We start from the raw sequence: 17,956 nt of genomic DNA on the forward strand, positions 1-17,956 counted from the left end.
AGGGGGAAGTGAGCTGGAGCAGATTAAAAAGTGATCTTAAAATTTTCTAAAAATGTATTTTAAAGGTACTTTCGATATGGATTAAAAATCCTAAAAACAACCCCTGTTTCCTCCGCCCCAGTGAGGAACGGGGAGCTGCTGGCCCAGCCTAGTTCAGGCTGGAGGGGATCTTAAGGACAACGTTTTGGGGCTGGAAAGGAGCTTCGGGGGTTGGAACGGGGATTTTGGGGTTGGAAAGTGCATTTTGGGGTCGGATATTCCTCCCCAGAGGTTTTTGGGGCTGGAACGGGGATTTTGGGGCTGAAGGAGGAGAATTCTGGAGTGAGAACGAGAAGGATTTTGGGGCTGGAACGAGGAGAATTTTAGGGTGGGAACAGGGAGGTTTTTGGGGTTGGAAGGGGGATTTTGGGGTTGGAAAGTGCATTTTGGGGTTGGATATTCGTCCCCAGAGGTTTTTGGGGCTGGAAGGGGGATTTTGGGGTTGGGAAGTGCATTTTGGGGTTGGATATTCCTCCCCAAGGTCCCGGCCCTGCTGCTGGCGTGTCCGAGCTGGGGACAGCGGAGCCGTCGCCGTGTCCCCGAGTGTCCCCGGCGCTGGCGGCAAAGGGAAAGCAAAACCCCCCCAAAAACCCGCGCCCTGCCGGGGCAATTAAAATGAATTCCCTCCGAGCTGCGGGGCTGAGAGCGCCGCAGCCCGGCAGGTCCTTGTCCCCTCTGGCGGAGGGTGGCCCGGGCAGGAGGAGGAGGAGGAGGAGGAGGAGGAGGAGGAGGAGGAGGAGGAGGAGGAGGAGGAGGAGGAGGGGGAGGAAGGAGCCGCCCGGAGCGGGGCAGAGCAAGTCCCCGGCGGTCACCCGCAGCCCCGAGGGGTCCCCGCGCCTCCCGCTCCGCGATGTCCCCGCCCGGGGGTCGCCGCTGCCCCCCGGCGCTGCTGGCGCTGCTGCTGGGGCTGGCGGGGAGCCGAGGTGAGGAGGGGGCGCGGGGCGGGGGGCGCCGGCCCGGGCAGCGAGGATGCGGCGCTGCGGCAGCGCCGGGGCGCGGAGGGGCTCGGGGGGCGCGGAGGGGCTGCCGGCGGCTTCGGGGCCGTTCTCCTCGCTTCTCTCGGCCCGCCGTGCCCAGGGACAGCCGGGCCGAGCCGCGGGGCCGGTTCCCCTTCCTGGGCAGCGCTTGGGCTGCGCCTTCGCCCCGAAGTCGCGACTCCCGCGGCTCTGCTTTAGGATCCCCGGAATGCCAAAACCTGACGGTGGGCGAGGGAGGATCGCTGTGCCTGGTGCCGGAGAATCCCCTGCGGAACTGGATAATCATCCAGTGGAACATGGAAATTTATCCAACAGCGTGGCAGCAGATCCTGACGGCCAGCAGGGATGGAGCTGTCTCCTCTCCCAGAGGTCCTTTCCATGGGAGAGCGAAATTCCAGCCGGGAAACTTCTCCCTGTGCATCTCCCCCGCTCACAGGGCAGACAACGGGGTCTATAGGGTCGAGTTCCAGAGTTCCTCACGGATTTCCTCCCGGTGCTTCCGAGTGTCCGTGTGGGGTGAGTGGCTGGCTGCTGGTGTGCCCGTGTGCCCGTGTCCCGGGGCAGATCCCGGGGCAGATCCCAGGGCAGATCCCGGGGCAGGTCCCCGACCTGATCCCGGGGCAGATCCTGGGGCAGGTCCTGGGGCAGGACCCGGGGCAGATCCCAGGGCAGATCCCCGACCCGATCCCGGGGCAGATCCCGGAGCAGATCCCGGGGCAGATCCCCGACCCGATCCCGGGGCAGATCCCGGGGCAGATCCTGGGGCAGATCCCGGGGCAGATCCCAGGGCAGGTCCCCGACCCAATCCCGGGGCAGGACCCGGGGCAGATCCCCGACCCGATCCCGGGGCAGGTCCCGGGGCAGATCCCGGGGCAGATCCCGGGGCAGGACCCGGGGCAGGTCCCCGACCCGATCCCGGGGCAGATCCCGGGGCAGGTCCCCGACCCGATCCCGGGGCAGATCCCGGGGCAGATCCCGGGGCAGATCCCGGGGCAGGTCCCCGACCCGATCCCGGGGCAGATCCCGGGGCAGGTCCCCGACCCGATCCCGGGGCAGATCCCGGGGCAGGTCCCCGACCCGATCCCGGGACAGGTCCCGGGGCAGGTCCCCGACCCGATCCCGGGGCAGATCCCGGGGCAGATCCCGGGGCAGATTCCGGGGCAGGTCCCTGACCCAAACCCGGGGCAGGACCCGGGGGAGGACCCGGGGCAGATCCCGGGGCAGATCCCGGGGCAGGTCCCCGACCCGATCCCGGGGCAGATCCCGGGGCAGATCCCCGACCCGATCCCGGGGCAGATCCCGGGGCAGGTCCCCGACCCGATCCCGGGGATCCCCTCCCGGCTGCTCCGGAGGCTCCCCGAGGGCGCGGAACCCCAAATCTGCCTCTGCAACGTCAGCAGCCCCGCGGGCTGGAGCGCGGCCCGCGCCCTGCTCACCTGCCCAGGTGATCTTCCCGCGCATCCCGGGATTCGGGGAGCCGGGAGGGACCCGCGGGGTGGGCTGAGCGTTCCGGCTTTTACACTGGGAAAATAATGGTGGTTACAGCGCTGGAAAATATCAGGGAAGAAGCGTTTACGGAGGCGTAAACTGTGTCATTTTGAAATTAACTTTTGTATATAATATGCATAATTTTTGTATGTATTCTGTGTAAAATCTATAGTTGTATATATAAAATCCATTTATATCTGTAAAAGATATACTTACATATATATAATATATTTATATACTAATTTCTATATATAATGTATACTTATTTTTATATAGAAATATACCTGGTTTTATATACTAAATAGATATCTTATATACATAAAATATAAACTTATTTTTATATTTTTAATACATTAGTATTTATACATTTTAATTTGATATAAGGCAAAAATATCAAGTTAGAGATTCAGGGAATCCTGGGACAGTTTGGGTGGGAAGGGACCCCAAATCCCAGCCCAGTTCCAGGATTCTGGGATTCTTTTCCAGAAATTCCAGACAATTTTGGCCACTGGAGACCGCTGGTCATGGCCCTGGCCGAGGGGCTGACGCTGCTCCTCGTCGGTGGCTGCTGCTGGTGGAGGGAGAGGAGGAAGAACTCCCGGGAAGGTTTGTCTGGAATGTCAGAGCAGGATCCCAAATTTGGGGGTTCTGACCCCACGCTGACCCTTGGAACACCAAAATCCAGGAGTTCCGGAATCAAAACTTCTCAAACTGCCACAAATCCCACCCTTTTCCTTGCAGGATAACGGGGGTTACAGGCGCCTGCGCTTCCCAAATCCTGCCGGCCACCAGCGGCCCTAAAACCCCGGAATTCCCATCCCTGTGGAATTCTTCTCCTGCAAACTCCAGTGGCTGCTGAGATCCCACCCGATGGAACAGAAATTTCTAGAAATTTGGGATTTCCCCCCAAGATTCAACCCCCGGCTGTGCCTTGGAGCGAAGATCTGGGGATGGGAAACTGTGAAGGGATGGATTTGGGATTGGACAGGCGGGATGGGCGGGGATGGGAATTCTGTGGGGGTTTTAGGGCTCGGAAAGTTTGGGAATCCTTGTCTTTTCTTTTTCTTGGTGCAAATACTGCTGAGGTGCACAATGAACCTGTTTAATTAATTAACTGGCTGATTAGAGCCTGGATTACTCCAATCAGGAATTCCAGGCTGGAATTGCGGGTGGGGATGGGGTGGGAGAGGCGATCCCAGGATGGGGATTTTCTTTGGGATCGGGACCGAAACGGGTGGCACGTCCTCTTCTCATCCCAAAAATCCTCGTGGTGTTAATTGGGATCAGCCCTCGCGTGACCATCCCACATCACGTCGGGGGCACCACTGTCGCTCGCTCCGGAGAATTCCCGCAATTCCTCTGGGCTTGCTCCGGGATCCCCAGAGGATTCCCCCGGGATCGGCGGCGATTCCAGCCGGGACCGCGGATCCCGGGGAGGCTCAGGCCACCGGGAGGGTCACGCTGGCGTAAACCGTCGTGGGCTCCTTGGGGGGCACAAAAATGGGGGGTCAGCGAGGTGGCCTGACCGGAGGTGGCCACGGGCAGGGCCTGGGGATGGTGGCCCTTACCTGGGACAGCGGGGGACGTCCCCGCGGGGCTGGGGACACGGCCGGGGACCGGGGGGCTCCGTCGGGGTCCGCGGGTGGCCCGGTGGCCGTGGCGTAGATGGTGGTGCAGGACAGGGGGGTGGCGCTGGGGACGGTCCCTTTGGGCTTCTGAGGGAGGTGACAAAGGGTGGGCGGTGACCCGGGGGTCCCCGCGGGGCCACCCCGGTCCTGCCACCGCCCATTCCTGCCGGGGCTGTGCCCAGTGGGGCTCGGAAAAGGGGGAAATGTCCCCAAAGCCACCGTGGGACACGGGGGACTCGGCAGGTTGTGCCGCTCAGGTTTATTCTCCCTTTTCCTCACCCTTTTCTCCCCTTTTTCCCCATCTCCCCCTTTTTCCCCCTCACCTGCACCCGCTGCACCTGGGCGTAGATGGTGGCGCTGGCGGGGGTGACCTGGGTGGGGTCCGGGGTGACCTGGGAGGGGTCTGGGTCACCTGTGGGGTGGGGAGGTGTCTCACAATCCTGGGATCAGCCAGGTTGGAAAAGAATTCCAAGGGCACCGAGTCCGACCGGTGTCTGGTTCCCCCTTGGTCATCCCGAGGAATCTCCTGGAATTCCTCGGACACCTCCAGGGGTGGCCACTCCAACCCTCCCTGAGACCCTTCCAAGGCCTGGCCACCCTTTTCCAGCAGGGATTTTCCCTAATTTCTCACCCTGGCATAGCTCGAGGCCTCTCCCTGTTGTCCTGTCCCATTCCCTGAGATCAGATCCCAAATCCTCCCAGGATCAGATCCCAAATCCCCCCTGGCAGATCCTAAATCCCCCCTGGGATCAGATCCAAAATCCCTCGTGGAATCAGATCCCAAATGCCCCCTGGGATCAGATCCCAAATCCTCCCAGGATCAGATCCCAAATCCCCCTGAGATCAGATCCCAAATCCCCCTTTGGATCAGATCCCAAATCCCCCCCAGGATCAGATCCCAAATCCCCCTGGGATCAGATCCCAAATCCCCCCCAGGATCAGATCCCAAATTCCCCCCAGGATCAGATCCCAAATCCCCCCCAGGATCAGATCCCAAATCCCCCCCAGGATCAGATCCCAAATCCCCCTGGATCACCCTTTTCTCCAGGCTGAGCCCCCCCAGCTCCCTCAGGAATTCTCCTTTCAGGATTTCCTCTCCCAAAAACTCATCCTTGGTCCCTCGGGGTGGGGCCGGGAGAAGATCCCAGTGCTCCCCATCCCAGTTCCTCCCGTGTCCAGCTGCCGTCCCTGGGGACACCGGGTGACCGCGTGGGGACCGGTCACAGCTTGGACTCGATGGCCTCAGAATTCCTTCCCAACCTCCAGGATTTTGGGGATCAGCCCCTGGGGACCCCCACCCACTCCAGGAACCCCCAAACTCACATTTGGCCGAGCGGGTGGCCCTGAAGGTGACGATGACCACGATGATGATGATGATGATGATGATGATGACACCGAGCACCACCAGAGGCACCAGAAGCTCTGTCCTCACCCTGGGGACATCTGGGACAGGAGGGGACACACAGGGGAGGTGGCCCCGGGTCACCCTGAGCCTTTTGCCGCCTCTGCCACCTATTTTTGGGGCTGATATTTGTCATCTGATTTTGGGGCTGATTTTTGTCATTTCATCACCGGACTCGGAGGCTGAACTTGTCACCTCTGTCACCTAATTTGGGGTTGACTTGCTGCAGAACAGGAAGCACAGAGGAACAGGAAACACCTCTGAGCTCTCTTTATTTGCCTTATTGGGAAAATAAATCTCTTGTATGGGATTCCAGGGTTCTGGAATTCCAGGATCCTGAGGTTCCAGGATTCCAGGGTTCTGGGATCCCAGGATTCTGGGTTTACGGGATCCCAGGATTCTGGAATTCCAAGATTCTAGGGTTCTGGGGTTCAAGGATTCTGGGGGTCCGGGGTTCCAGGATCTCAGGGTTCTGGAGTTCCAGGGTTCTGGAGTTACATGATTCTGGGGTTCTGGCATCCCAGGATTTGGGGATCCCAGGACTTGGGGATTCCAGGATTCTGGGGATTCCAGGATTCTAGGGTTTCGGAAATCTGGCTTTACAGGATCCCAGGATTCTGTGATTCCAGGATTCTAGGGTTCCAGGGTTCTGGAATTCCAAGATTCCAGGGTTCTGGGGTTCCAGGATTCTGGGGTTCCAGGATCCGGGGGTTCCAGGATTCCATGGTTCTGGGATCCCAGGGTTCTGGAAATCCAGGATTCTGGGATTCTGGAATTCCAGGATTCTGGGGTGCCAGGACTCTGGAATTCCAGGATCCTGGGGTTCTGGGATCCCAGGGTTCTGGGGTTCCAGGATTCTGGGGTTCCAGGATCCGGGGGTTCCAGGATCCGGGGGTTCCAGGATTCCATGGTTCTGGGATCCCGGGGTTCTGGAAATCCAGGATTCTGGGATTCTGGAATTCCAGGATTCTGGGGTCCCAGGACTCTGGAATTCCAGGATTCTGGGGTTCCGGGATCCCAGGGTTCCAGGATTCCAGGGTTCTGGGGTTCCAGGATTCTGGGGTTCCAGGATTCTGGGGTTCCAGGATCCGGGGGTTCCAGGATTCCATGGTTCTGGGATCTCGGGGTTCTGGAACTCCAGGATTCTGGGATTCTGGAACTCCAGGATTCTGGGATTCTGGAATTCCAGGATTCCGGGGTCCCAGGACTCTGGAATTCCAGGATTCTGGGGTTCTGGGATCCCAGGGTTCCAGGATTCCAGGGTTCTGGGGTTCTGGGATCCCAGGGTTCTGGGGTTCCGGGATCCCAGGGTTCTGGGGTTCCAGGATTCTGGGGTTCCAGGATTCCTGGGTTCTGGGATCCCAGAGTTCTGGGGTTCCAGGATTCTGCGGTTCTGGGATCCCAGAGTTCTGGGGTTCCAGGATTCTGGGGTTCCAGGATTCTGCGGTTCTGGGATCCCAGGGTTCTGGGGTTCCAGGATCCCGGGGTTCCAGGATCCCGGGGTTCCAGGATTCCTGGGTTCTGGGATCCCGGGGTTCTGGGGTTCCAGGGTTCCTGGGCTCCAGGATCCCAGGGTTCTGGTGTTCCGGCATCCTGGGGTTCCAGGATCCCAGGGTTCTGGGGTTCCAGGATTCTGGTGTTCCAGGATTCTGAGGTTCTGGGATCTCGGGGTTCTGGGGTTCCAGGATTCCTGGGTTCTGGAACTCCAGGGTTCTGGTGTTCCAGGATTCCTGGATTCTGGGATCCCAGGGTTCTGGTGTTCCAGGATTCCTGGATTCTGGGATCCCAGGGTTCTGGTGTTCCGGCATCCCGGGGTTCCAGGATCCCAGGGTTCCAGGACCTACCCCAGTGCTCGGAGCCGCACTGCTCGGCGTGGAAGGCGGCGTGGCGGCGGCTGACGGCGTTGCTGGCGGTGCAGATGCAGCCGAAGGCCGCGCTCCGCAGCGCGTACGACAGGTTCAGGCCGCCGCCGCTGCCGGCGCAGATCCCCCCGGTGCCGTTGTCCCGGCTGGCCCAGCTGTAGGAAACCTCGTCCCCCCGCTCCGAGGAGCAGCGCAGCTCCAGGGAGCAGCTGCCGTTGGAGGATTCCCGACGGAGGATCCGGATGATGGGATCGGCCACCGGCTCTGGGGACAGATGGGAATTCCAGGATTTGGGAATGGAAGTTGGCGTTTTCCACCTCCGTGATCGCCGCCCGCACCCCAGAGCCCAGAAAAAACCCAGCAGCATCCAGGAAAACAGCGGGAAATTCCAGGGGAAGGCTGGGAATATCCAACAGAAAGCTGGGAGATTCCAGCAAAAGGCTGGGATCGGCCTCCAGCTCTGGAAAAGGGAGAAATGAAAATTCCAGGATTTTTTTGGACATCAAAGTGGGCATTTCACAGCCCTTTGACCTGACAGATTTCACACCTCCCAGACCTGCTCCCAAAATGCCAGAATCATCCAGGAAAAGTCCTGGAACATCCAGGAAGAAACCTGGAACATCCAGGAAAAGGCCTGGAAGAACATCCAGGAAAAAGCCAGAATCATCCAAGAAAAGGGCCAGGAACCTCCAGGAAAAGGCCTGGAGGAAAATCCAGGAAAAAGCCTGGAGGAAAATCCAGGAAAAATCCTGGAGGAACATCCAGGAAAAAGCCTGGAGGAAAATCCAGGAAAAAGCCTGGAGGAACATCCAGGAAAAATCCTGGGGGAACATCCAGGAAAAAGCCTGGCACACCCAGGAAACGGCCAGAATCATCCAGGAAAAAGCCTGGGACATCCAGGAAATGGCCAGAATCATCCAGGAAAAAGCTGGGATCGCCATCACGGCAATTCCCAGAGGAATTTTTTACCGAACACTTCCAGCTGGATCTGCCAGACCTCCTCCTCCGGCCCCTTGCTGACGCTGTACTCGTAGAGCCGCTGATCATCCCGGCTGGTGTTGAGGATTTCCAGGGAAAAGTCCTCCTTGTGGAAACGCATCCGCTCCGGCTCGAACTCCGTGTAATTCCCGCCGGAAATCTTCAGCAGGAATTTCTTCTTCAGCGGCTCCTCCATGGTTTTTTTCCAGGAGGCTTCCCCGAATTCCTCGGTGCGTTCCCGGAGCTCGTGGGGGATCCGCAGGAGCGTCGCCTCCCCCAGAATTCCCAGCACCTTTTCCCTGGCTCCGATTCCTGGGAAGAGGGGAGGGAGGAGGGTTGAGGCTCGCGGGGATCGTCCTCATCCCAGCCCTGGAATGGTTGGGATCCATCCTCATCCCAATCCCAGGAATCCTCTGGGATCGAGTCAGGGATGATGCTGGATCCAGCCTGGTGATCCACAGGATCCCAAATCCTTGGGAGAAACCTCCAGGTCCAAGGGAGAGACCCCAAATCCAAGACAGAAACCCCAAACCCAAAGGTGAGACCCCAAATCCAAAGGTGAGATCCCAAATCCAAAGGTGAGACCCCAAATCCAAAAGAGTCTCTTTCCCAACTTCAAATATCCTGGAATTTGGGAATTGCAGCCACCTGGGAGCAGGCTCAGGTACAAATCCCACAGCTGGGTTATTTTTTTTTGGAAAAATTGAGGGGTTTCATCTCCCACACCCCAAGATTCCCCGTGGGAGGATTTTTTCCTCCCAAAACCCCTTTGCTGATTTTTATTCCAAGCCAATGATTCAGGTTTTCCTCGATTCAAATTTTCCTCCATTCAGATTTTCCCTCATTTCTGGGCAAACAAATTTTGTTTTTGTAGGAAATTGTGAGACGAGGAGGAGGAAGAGGAGGAGGAAAAGGAGGAGGAGGAAGAGGAGGAGGAGGAGCCAAATCTGGAGCTCCTAAAAGCAGAGAAGGGTCCCCATTGTGCCACCCCCACTTTTCCCAGAGTATTTTTTCCATCGGTTTTGCCCTGGAAAGGAAAGGAAAGGAAAAAGGCAAGGAAAAAAAGGAAGAAAAAGGGAAAAGGGAAAAGGGAAACGGGAAAAAGGAAAAAGGAAAAGGGAAATTACCTCCTACAGGTGGAGCCTGGAATTTCAACTGGAAGCCCAGAGGGAATTTTGCCTTTCCAGACTCCCAAAACCAGGGATTGGCCCCATTTTCATGGAAGTTGTCCCATGGCAAAGGCTTGGAAGCCGGCGATCCTCAAGGTCTTCCAACCCAAACCATTCCATGATTTTGTTCCTTGGGAATCTCCCAGCCCAGTGATTTGAGCCAATCCTCCAGGAATCTTCCTCTGGAGCCTCCCTCCCTCCCTGAATTAATCCCTCAGGGCTCCCACAAACCCGCTAAAATTCACCCAAATCCTTCACTTTTCCAGCTGGATTTTTTTCCCATCGCCTTTTAATCCCCTCCTCCCTCTGGCAGATTTTTAGGGACACTCCTCACATCCCACCTGCAGCACCTCTGCCCCAAACCCCTAAACCCCCTTCAGATCCACCCAAAAAAACCACAATTTAAGATAAAAACCACCCAAAACCCCCCAAAATTGGGGAGGAAACGCCACATACCCCAAAGAGCTCCGAGGGTGAGGAGGAGCCGGAGCCAAGCGCCGGAGCCCATCCCGGGCTCACGGAGCCTCCGGCGCTCCGGAGCTCCGGGCAAGTGGTGACAGGAAGACCTTCACCTCCAGGCCTCTCATTTCCTGTTTTTTGGGGGCCGACCGAGTCAAATTTTTGCCTTTTATCCTCTTCGGTCGGAAATTATTCAAAGCGCGGGGTTGTGCTTCGTGCCCCAAAAAAGCTGCGGAGAAAAGCAGAAAATTTGGGTTTGGTTTTTCGGCCAGAATTCCCTCATCCTGCTGGGGGTCCTCAAACTGCTCTGAAAAAAAGCAGGGAAAACTCGGTTTTGAAGGAATTTCGTGGATTTTTCCAGCTCTGGAGAGGTGGAAGCTTCAAAGCGATCCCGCTAAAGGATGCGGGCGGCTCCTCGCAGCATCCCAAAATCTGCTCCATCTCCCCAGGGGTGGGACCACCCAGAAAGGTGAGAAAACCCCAATTTTCCTGGGAATATCCCAGCTTGGAGCTCCACGGGATCCACAGAAGGAGGAGAAGGATGGGAAGTCCCCAAAAACTCACCTGGGAGAAGCCAAATCCTCGCTGTCGGTGGATTTGGGTGGATTTGGGATTAGCTGGGGGTGGGATGGTCCTTCCCGGTGGAATGGCTGGGAAAAGCCAGGAAAAAATCCAGTTGTGGATCTGCTGCTGGAAAATCTTGGCTGGTTTTGGTGGAACAGCTTTGAAATCCAAGGGGTTTTGCCTTTTTCCTTCTCCGAATTTCACTGCTTTTCCCAATTTTCTGAGTGTGAATTCCAGGATCCCTGAGGCTGGAGAAGAGCTCCAGGATCCAACAACGCAAGATGTCTCCAACTCCCACCTTGCAGCTCCTTGGACACATCCAGGGATGAAAATTCCAGGATTTCAGCCCAAATCCAATCCCAGGATTGGGTCACATCCCGCTGCTTTCCAGGGAAGTCCAGCTCGGAGTTTTCCACGAGGTTTTGCTGCCGGGAAATGATTTTTAAACAGCAAAAAAAAACCCCAAAACCACCCCAAAAAAAACCCACCCGGAACATCCTGTGAGGCTCCTCCTTCCTTGTTGAGAAAGCACCTGATGAGGTAAAAACCCAAAGCCATCATTTCCCAAAAATCAGACTTTTACAGAAAAAATATGGACGGGAAAGAGCAGGATGAATTAATCCAGGAAAAACAGCCGTGGTTCCTCCTGGAAACTTCTGGAATGGGAGCTCGGAAGGATTTTGGGGTGGCAAAGTTGTTGGGTCTGGCGTGTTTGGGGGTATTTGGGGATTTTTGGGGGGTTTTTTTGGGGTGTGTTTAGAGGCACAAATCCCACCTGGAATTCCCTTGGCCAGGCTGGATTTCTCCATGGATTTCTCCACCAGTTCAACCCCCAGATCCCAAAAGGAGAATTTTGAACCAGGAAATGGTCCAGAAAAGCCAAAAAATCCCCCCAAAAAGCAATTTTCCCCACCTGGGCTTGGCTGGCACCAGGCGGGAAAAATGAATGAAATTATCCAGAAGAAAATTCCTTTTGGGAAGCATGTTTGGGAACAAGGAGCATAAAATAGCAGGAAAAACCTCTTTTAAGTGGAAATAATGACCCTAAATCCTTTCTTCTCCCCATCAACTCATCCTGGAATTTTCTGGCTGGAAACTCGCCCGAGATTCAGCAGCAGGATCAATGCTTATTAATTTCCAGAGGTTTTTTGGATATATCCTGGATTTTCTAAGTGGAATAAAAGCTCAAAATCTCCACATGGGAATGGACCAAGACCCCAAAAATTACTCGGAATTTTCCAAAGAGGTCCCTGTTGACCCTTAGGATTCCAGCCTTGGGAATCCTTGCTTAAAGTGGAAATTTTTGGGATTTATGGAGGTGAAACCCCTGATATTCCCCCTTTTTTGGGCTGGGTTGGTGGAGCTAGAACTTTTCCACATTTTTTTTGGAGTCTGAGGGATCATCTCCGTCATTCCCAAGATTTCTTCCCACCCCGCTGGATCCGTGTCCCACCCTCCGGAGCCGGGTCCTCCTCTGGGGGGCAAAGGAAGGGATTTTGTCCCAAAAACGGGGCTGGGAGGAAACACCTCCGAGCTTTTTCCATCATCCCCCGATCCCCGAGCTGTGGGATGTCCCAGCCCAGGGAAAAATCCAGAAAACCCTAAAAATGTGGTGTTCAGATGGAATTTAATGTATAAATTAACCTTTGGGAGCGCCAAAGGCCCCGCCCTTCGAGGCCATCCCAAAAAAAGAATGATCCCCCCAAAATTCCAGGAAACCCCAGGACAGGCTCAGATTGGGTCTCCCCACAGATTTTGGTTTTCCGTGCCCAGAGGATTTCGGGATCTTGGATTGGGTCTCCCCACAGATTTTGGTTTTCCGTGCCCAGAGGATTTCGGGATCTTGGATTGGGTCTCCCCACAGATTTTGGTTTTCCGTGCCCGGAGGATGTCGGGATCTTGGATTGGGTCTCCTCGCAGATTTTGGTTTTCCGTGCCCGGAGGATTTCGGGATCTTGGATTGGGTCTCCCCGCAGATTTTGGTTCTCCGTGCCCGGAGGATTTCGGGATCTTGGATTGGGTCTCCTCGCAGATTTTGGTTTTCCGTGCCCGGAGGATTTCGGGATCTTGGATTGGGTCTCCCCGCAGATTTTGGTTCTCCGTGCCCGGAGGATTTCGGGATCTGGGTCCGGACGCCGGCCCCGTGGTGGTGGAACGGGAGGAGATGAGCGGAGGTGCCACCCGTGGGGCCCTCAGGCCACGCTGAGCAGGAGGAAGAGGAGGACGAAGGCTCCCAGGACCACGCGGCCGCTGGGCGTGGCGCAGGCGACGGACGAGTTCTCATCTGGAGGCAGAGGCAGATCCAGGAGCTCTGGGATGATCCCCAGATCCCTCCCCAGACCCACCTGGGGCAGAGGGAAAAGGGATCCACCACCCCCGGGATCCACCTCGGGGTTGGGATCTGCTCCCAGGGAAAAAGGGACCCCTGACCACTCCTGGGCTGATTTTTGGGTTTAGGGACCTCCAGATCCCCTCTGGGCTCAGTTTTGGTGTTGAGGGATCTTCTGACACCACAGTGGAATCAATTTTGAGGTGGAATCCAAAATCAGGACAGAGGAACAGCCCCAAGCTATGCCAGGGGAGGTTCAGGGTGGGAAATTTGGGGAAATTCCTCCTGGGAATGGGGAAAAGGCCTTGGAAGGGGCTCAGGGAGATTCGCGGTGTCCACCCCTGGAGGTGTCCGAGGAACCCCTGCAGATCCCTCTGGGTGACCTCACAGGGTCAGCCCCACCTTGGACCGATGACCTCAGGGCTCTTCCCCAACCCAAACAATTCTGCAGGATCCCTCCAAAATCCCCAAATCCCCCCCAGAGCCACTCTGGGGCCCCCCAGAGCCCAGGCCACCCCTGCCCGGAGCTGTGTCCAGCCGTGGCCGTACCTGTCCAGCTGCAGGGGTGGCGGAAGGTCAGCGAGGCGTTGCTGGAGGACACGGGGTTGCTGACCTTGCACACGTAGGTTTCCACCGCGGGGTTGAAGGAGACCTTCAGGACCGGGCCCTCCTTCATCAGGGGCTTCTGGGGTGGGATCCACTCGTAGGTGACGCCTTGGAGGGCCACGGAGCAGTTCAGGGTGGCGTTGCACTGCCGAGGGTCACCGTTGGTGGTGGCCACCACGCGGGGCTTCGGGACCAGGTCTGCAGGAGAGGCCAGCATGGCACAAAGTCCCCTGGAGCTCTGGGACAACCCCCAGGATGTCACAACGTCCCCCTGGAGCTCTGGGACAACCCCCAGGATGTCACAACGTCCCCCTGGAGCTCTGGGACAACCCCCAGGATGTCACAACGTCCTCCTGGAGCTCTGGGACAATGCCCAGGATGTCACAACGTCCTCCTGGAGCTCTGGGACAATGTCCCCACCAGGTTCTTGGACAACCAGGATGTCACAAAGTCCCTGTGGGGCAGCAGGACAACAGCCAGGGTGTCACAATGTCCTCCTGGAGCTCTGGGACAATGCCCGGGATGTCACAACGTCCCCCTGGAGCTCTGGGACAACCCCCACAAGGTTCTTGGACAACCAGGATGTCACAAAGTCCCTGTGGGGCAGCAGGACAACAGCCAGGGTGTCACAATGTCCCCCTGGAGCTCTGGGACAACCCCCAGGATGTCACAACGTCCCCCTGGAGCTCTGGGACAATGTCCCCACCAGGTTCTTGGACAACCAGGATGTCACAAAGTCCCTGTGGGGCAGCAGGACAACCCCCAGGATGTCACAACGTCCCCCTGGAGCTCTGGGACAATGCCCGGGATGTCCCAGCGTCCTCCTGGAGCTCTGGGACAATGTCCCCACCAGGTTCTTGGACAACCAGGACGTCACAAATTCCCAGTGAGGCTCTGGGACGTTCTCTCAATGACATCACAACCTCCCCAACTCCCACCGTGGAGCTGTGGGACAACCCCCAGGATGTCCCAACGTCCCCCTGGAGCTGTGGGACAACCCCCAGGATGTCCCAACGTCCCCCTGGAGATCTGGGACAATGCCCAGGATGTCCCAACATCCTCCTGGAGCTCTGGGACAATGTCCCCACCAGGTTCTTGGACAACCAGGATGTCACAAAGTCCCTGTGGGGCAGCAGGACAACCCCCAGGATGTCAAAATGTCCCCCTGGAGCTCTGGGACAATGTCCCCACCAGGTTCTTGGACAACCAGGATGTCACAAAGTCCCTGTGGGGCAGCAGGACAACACCCAGGGTGTCACAACATCCCCCTGGAGCTCTGGGACAATGCCCAGGATGTCACAACGTCCCCCTGGAGCTCTGGGACAATGTCCCCACCAGGTTCTTGGACAACCAGGATGTCACAAAGTCCCTGTGGGGCAGCAGGACAACAGCCAGGGTGTCACAACGTCCCCCTGGAGCTCTGGGACAATGCCCAGGATGTCCCAGCGTCCTCCTGGAGCTCTGGGACAATGTCCCCACCAGGTTCTTGGACAACCAGGATGTCACAAAGTCCCTGTGGGGCAGCAGGACAACAGCCAGGATGTCACAACGTCCCCCTGGAGCTCTGGGACAATGCCCGGGATGTCACAACGTCCCCCTGGAGCTCTGGGACAATGTCCCCACCAGGTTCTTGGACAACCAGGACGTCACAAATTCCCAGTGAGGCTCTGGGACATTCTCTCAATGACATCACAACCTCCCCAACTCCCACTGTGGAGCTGTGGGACAACCCCCAGGATGTCCCAACGTCCTCCTGGAGCTGTGGGACAATTCCCCATCGCCGAACTCACCGTAGACCTTCAGCTGGACCTTCTCGACGCTCTCCCTGCCCGTGTCATCCTCCAGGTACAGGTGGTACTGGCCGCTGTCGGCCAGCTCCAGCGGGCCCATCCGGAGCGTGCCGTTCTCCAGGAGCTCCAGGCGGCCCCGGAAGCGGCTCTGGGGGTAGCGGGGCTGCTCCCCGCGTCCGCAGCCGGCGATTCTCAGCTCGTTTTCCCAGCGCCAATGGATTTGGGAATATCTAAAGGGGTTTTTTGGGCTGCGGGGGTTCAGAAGCGCCACCCCGCCCACGGCTCCGGTCACCTGCGAGGTTTGGGGCTCTCCTGCCCAAGCTGCCAAAAAAATTGGGGATGGTGGAGTTGGGACGCTCGTCCCTCCCCAGGTCTTGGCGTTCCCACCACGTTCAAAACGGAAATCGCTCAGTTGTTGAAAATAAAATTTCAATAACCTCACCCTTCCTGGGGCCCTCTGCACGCAGAGGGGCAGGACCAGGATTCCGGATTTTCCCACCCCAAATCCCTCAGGGATTCGTTTTTCCCTTGTTTCTATTTTTCTGGGACCTCCTGTGGGTCACTCTGTTCCTCTCCCCGGGCACGGCGGCTCCCGTGGGGAGGGTCCCACCTTGTGGGGACAGGGTGGGGTCACCCCGAGGTCCCCAACTGTCCCCAGAGCCGCGTCCCCACCCCAGCCCCGTACCTGGCGCGAGGAAGAGGAGGAAGAGCAGAAGGTTCCGCGTCAGCCCCGGCACCATCTTCTGTCCCCAGTGTCACCTCCACGGGTGGGACGGGGCCAAACCCGGGCTGGGACCCTCCTCAGGGTGGGACCCTCCTCAGGGTGGGACCTTGCTCGCGGGGCGGCTGCTCCCCGAGGACCCCCGAAGCCAGAGCCCCCCGAGACCCCCCAAAAGTGGAGCTGGAGGCTCTGAAGGGAAGTGGGCACAGCGCATGTGATGGAGGTTCCTGTTCCGCGCAGTTTTCGTGTCTGACGTTGCAACGTTCATGCCCCACATCCTCACTGGAGTGACCTTTCAAATCTCCTGAATACCCCCCAAGATTCCCCAAACCCCTCAAATCCCCATAAAATCGACCCAAACTCCCCAGAATGTCTCAAATCTCCCCAAATCCATCCGAGATCCACCTCCGTTGTCCAGATGAACAGTGGGACACGGACCCCAATGGTCACGTCTCCCCCTCACTGGGGGTGACCAGAGTGACCCCAAAGCCTGGGGACAGCCAGGGGGGATTTGGGATCTGCCAGGGGGGATTTGGGATCTGATCCCAGGGGGGATTTGGGATCTGATCCCGGGGGGATTTGGGATCTGATACAAAGGGGGATTTGGGATCTGATCCCAGGGGGGATTTGGGATCTGATCCCGGGGGGATTTGGGATCTGATCCCAGGGGGGATTTGGGATCTGATCCCGGGGGGATTTGGGATCTGATTCCAGGGGGGATTTGGGATCTGCCAGGGGAATTTGGGATCTGATACAAAGGGGGATTTGGGATCTGATCCTGGGGGGATTTGGGATCTGATCCCAGGGGGGATTTGGGATCTGATCCCAGGGGGGATTTGGGATCTGATCCAAAGGGGGATTTGGGATCTGATCCTGGGGGGATTTGGGATCTGATCCCAGGGGGGATTTGGGATCTGATCCCAGGGGGGATTTGGGATCTGATCCAAAGGGGGATTTGGGATCTGATCCAAAGGGGAATTTGGATCTGATCCCAGGGGGGATTTGGGATCTGCCAGGGGGATTTGGGATCTGATCCCAGGGGGAATTTGGGATCTGATCCCAGGGGTGTTTGGGATCTGATCCCAGGGGGGATTTGGGATCTGATCCCAGGGGGAATTTGGGATCTGATCCAAAGGGGGAATTTGGGATCTGATCCTGGGGGGATTTGGGATCTGATCCCGGGGGGGATTTGGGATCTGATCCCAGCGGGGATTTGGGATCTGATCCTGGGGGGATTTGGGATCTGATCCCAGCGGGGATTTGGGATCTGATCCAAAGGGGGAATTTGGGATCTGATCCTGGGGGGATTTGGGATCTGCCAGGGGGGATTTGGGATCTGATCCTGGGGGGATTTGGGATCTGATCCTGGGGGGATTTGGGATCTGATCCCGGGGGGGATTTGGGATCTTATCCCAGGGGTGTTTGGGATCTGATCCCAGCGGGGATTTGGGATCTGATCCCAGCGGGGTTTTGGGATCTGCCAGGGGGGATTTGGGATCTGCCAGAAGGATTTGGGATCTGATCCCAGGGGGGATTTGGGATCTGATGCCAGGGAATGGGAACGGCCTCGAGCTGTGCCAGGGTGGGAAATTTGGGATGATTTTTCCATGGGAAAAGGGTTGGGAAGCAGCAAAAGGGGCTCAGGGAGGGCTGGATCCCATCCCTGGAGATGTCCGAGGGATTCCTGGATCAGCACTGGGTGACCAATGGATGACCAATGGATGACCAATGGATGACCAATGGATGACCAATGGATGACCAATGGATGACCACCAATGGATGACCAATGGATGACCAATGGATGACCAATGGATGACCAATGGATGACCACCAATGGATGATCAATGGATGACCAATGGATGACCAATGGATGACCAATGGATGATCAACGGATGACCAATGGATGACCAATGGATGACCAATGGATGACCAATGGATGACCAA

General features: G+C 57.3%; 2 protein-coding genes and 1 long non-coding RNA gene across 3 annotated transcripts; 1 reads left to right on the forward strand and 2 right to left on the reverse strand.

The window, feature by feature from the left end:
* Positions 1 to 2,995: 2,995 nt before the first annotated feature.
* On the forward strand, positions 2,996 to 3,614 carry LOC110476890 (uncharacterized). Its single transcript, XR_013341311.1, has 2 exons — positions 2,996 to 3,110; positions 3,246 to 3,614. It is a non-coding gene; the product is annotated as an uncharacterized LOC110476890 (long non-coding RNA).
* A 777-nt stretch (positions 3,615 to 4,391) lies between these two features.
* Positions 4,392 to 11,063, reverse strand: SLAMF1 (signaling lymphocytic activation molecule family member 1). The gene is made up of 7 exons (XM_077789337.1): positions 11,055 to 11,063; positions 10,865 to 10,991; positions 8,366 to 8,686; positions 7,379 to 7,660; positions 5,456 to 5,575; positions 4,456 to 4,544; positions 4,392 to 4,400 (listed from the first exon to the last, which is right to left on the reverse strand). Exons 1-7 carry the CDS (start codon positions 11,061 to 11,063, stop codon positions 4,392 to 4,394), a joined length of 957 nt encoding a protein of 318 aa, XP_077645463.1.
* A 1,113-nt stretch (positions 11,064 to 12,176) lies between these two features.
* Positions 12,177 to 16,031, reverse strand: LOC110476888 (SLAM family member 8-like). The gene is made up of 4 exons (XM_021542179.2): positions 15,977 to 16,031; positions 15,292 to 15,612; positions 13,445 to 13,699; positions 12,177 to 12,850 (listed from the first exon to the last, which is right to left on the reverse strand). The coding sequence occupies exons 1-4, from the start codon at positions 16,029 to 16,031 to the stop codon at positions 12,759 to 12,761; spliced, it is 723 nt and encodes a 240-aa protein (XP_021397854.2). The 3' UTR covers positions 12,177 to 12,758.
* Positions 16,032 to 17,956: the final 1,925 nt, after the last annotated feature.

Source organism: Lonchura striata, chromosome 33, assembly GCF_046129695.1.
Source record: "Lonchura striata isolate bLonStr1 chromosome 33, bLonStr1.mat, whole genome shotgun sequence".
Taxonomy (NCBI): domain Eukaryota; kingdom Metazoa; phylum Chordata; class Aves; order Passeriformes; family Estrildidae; genus Lonchura; species Lonchura striata.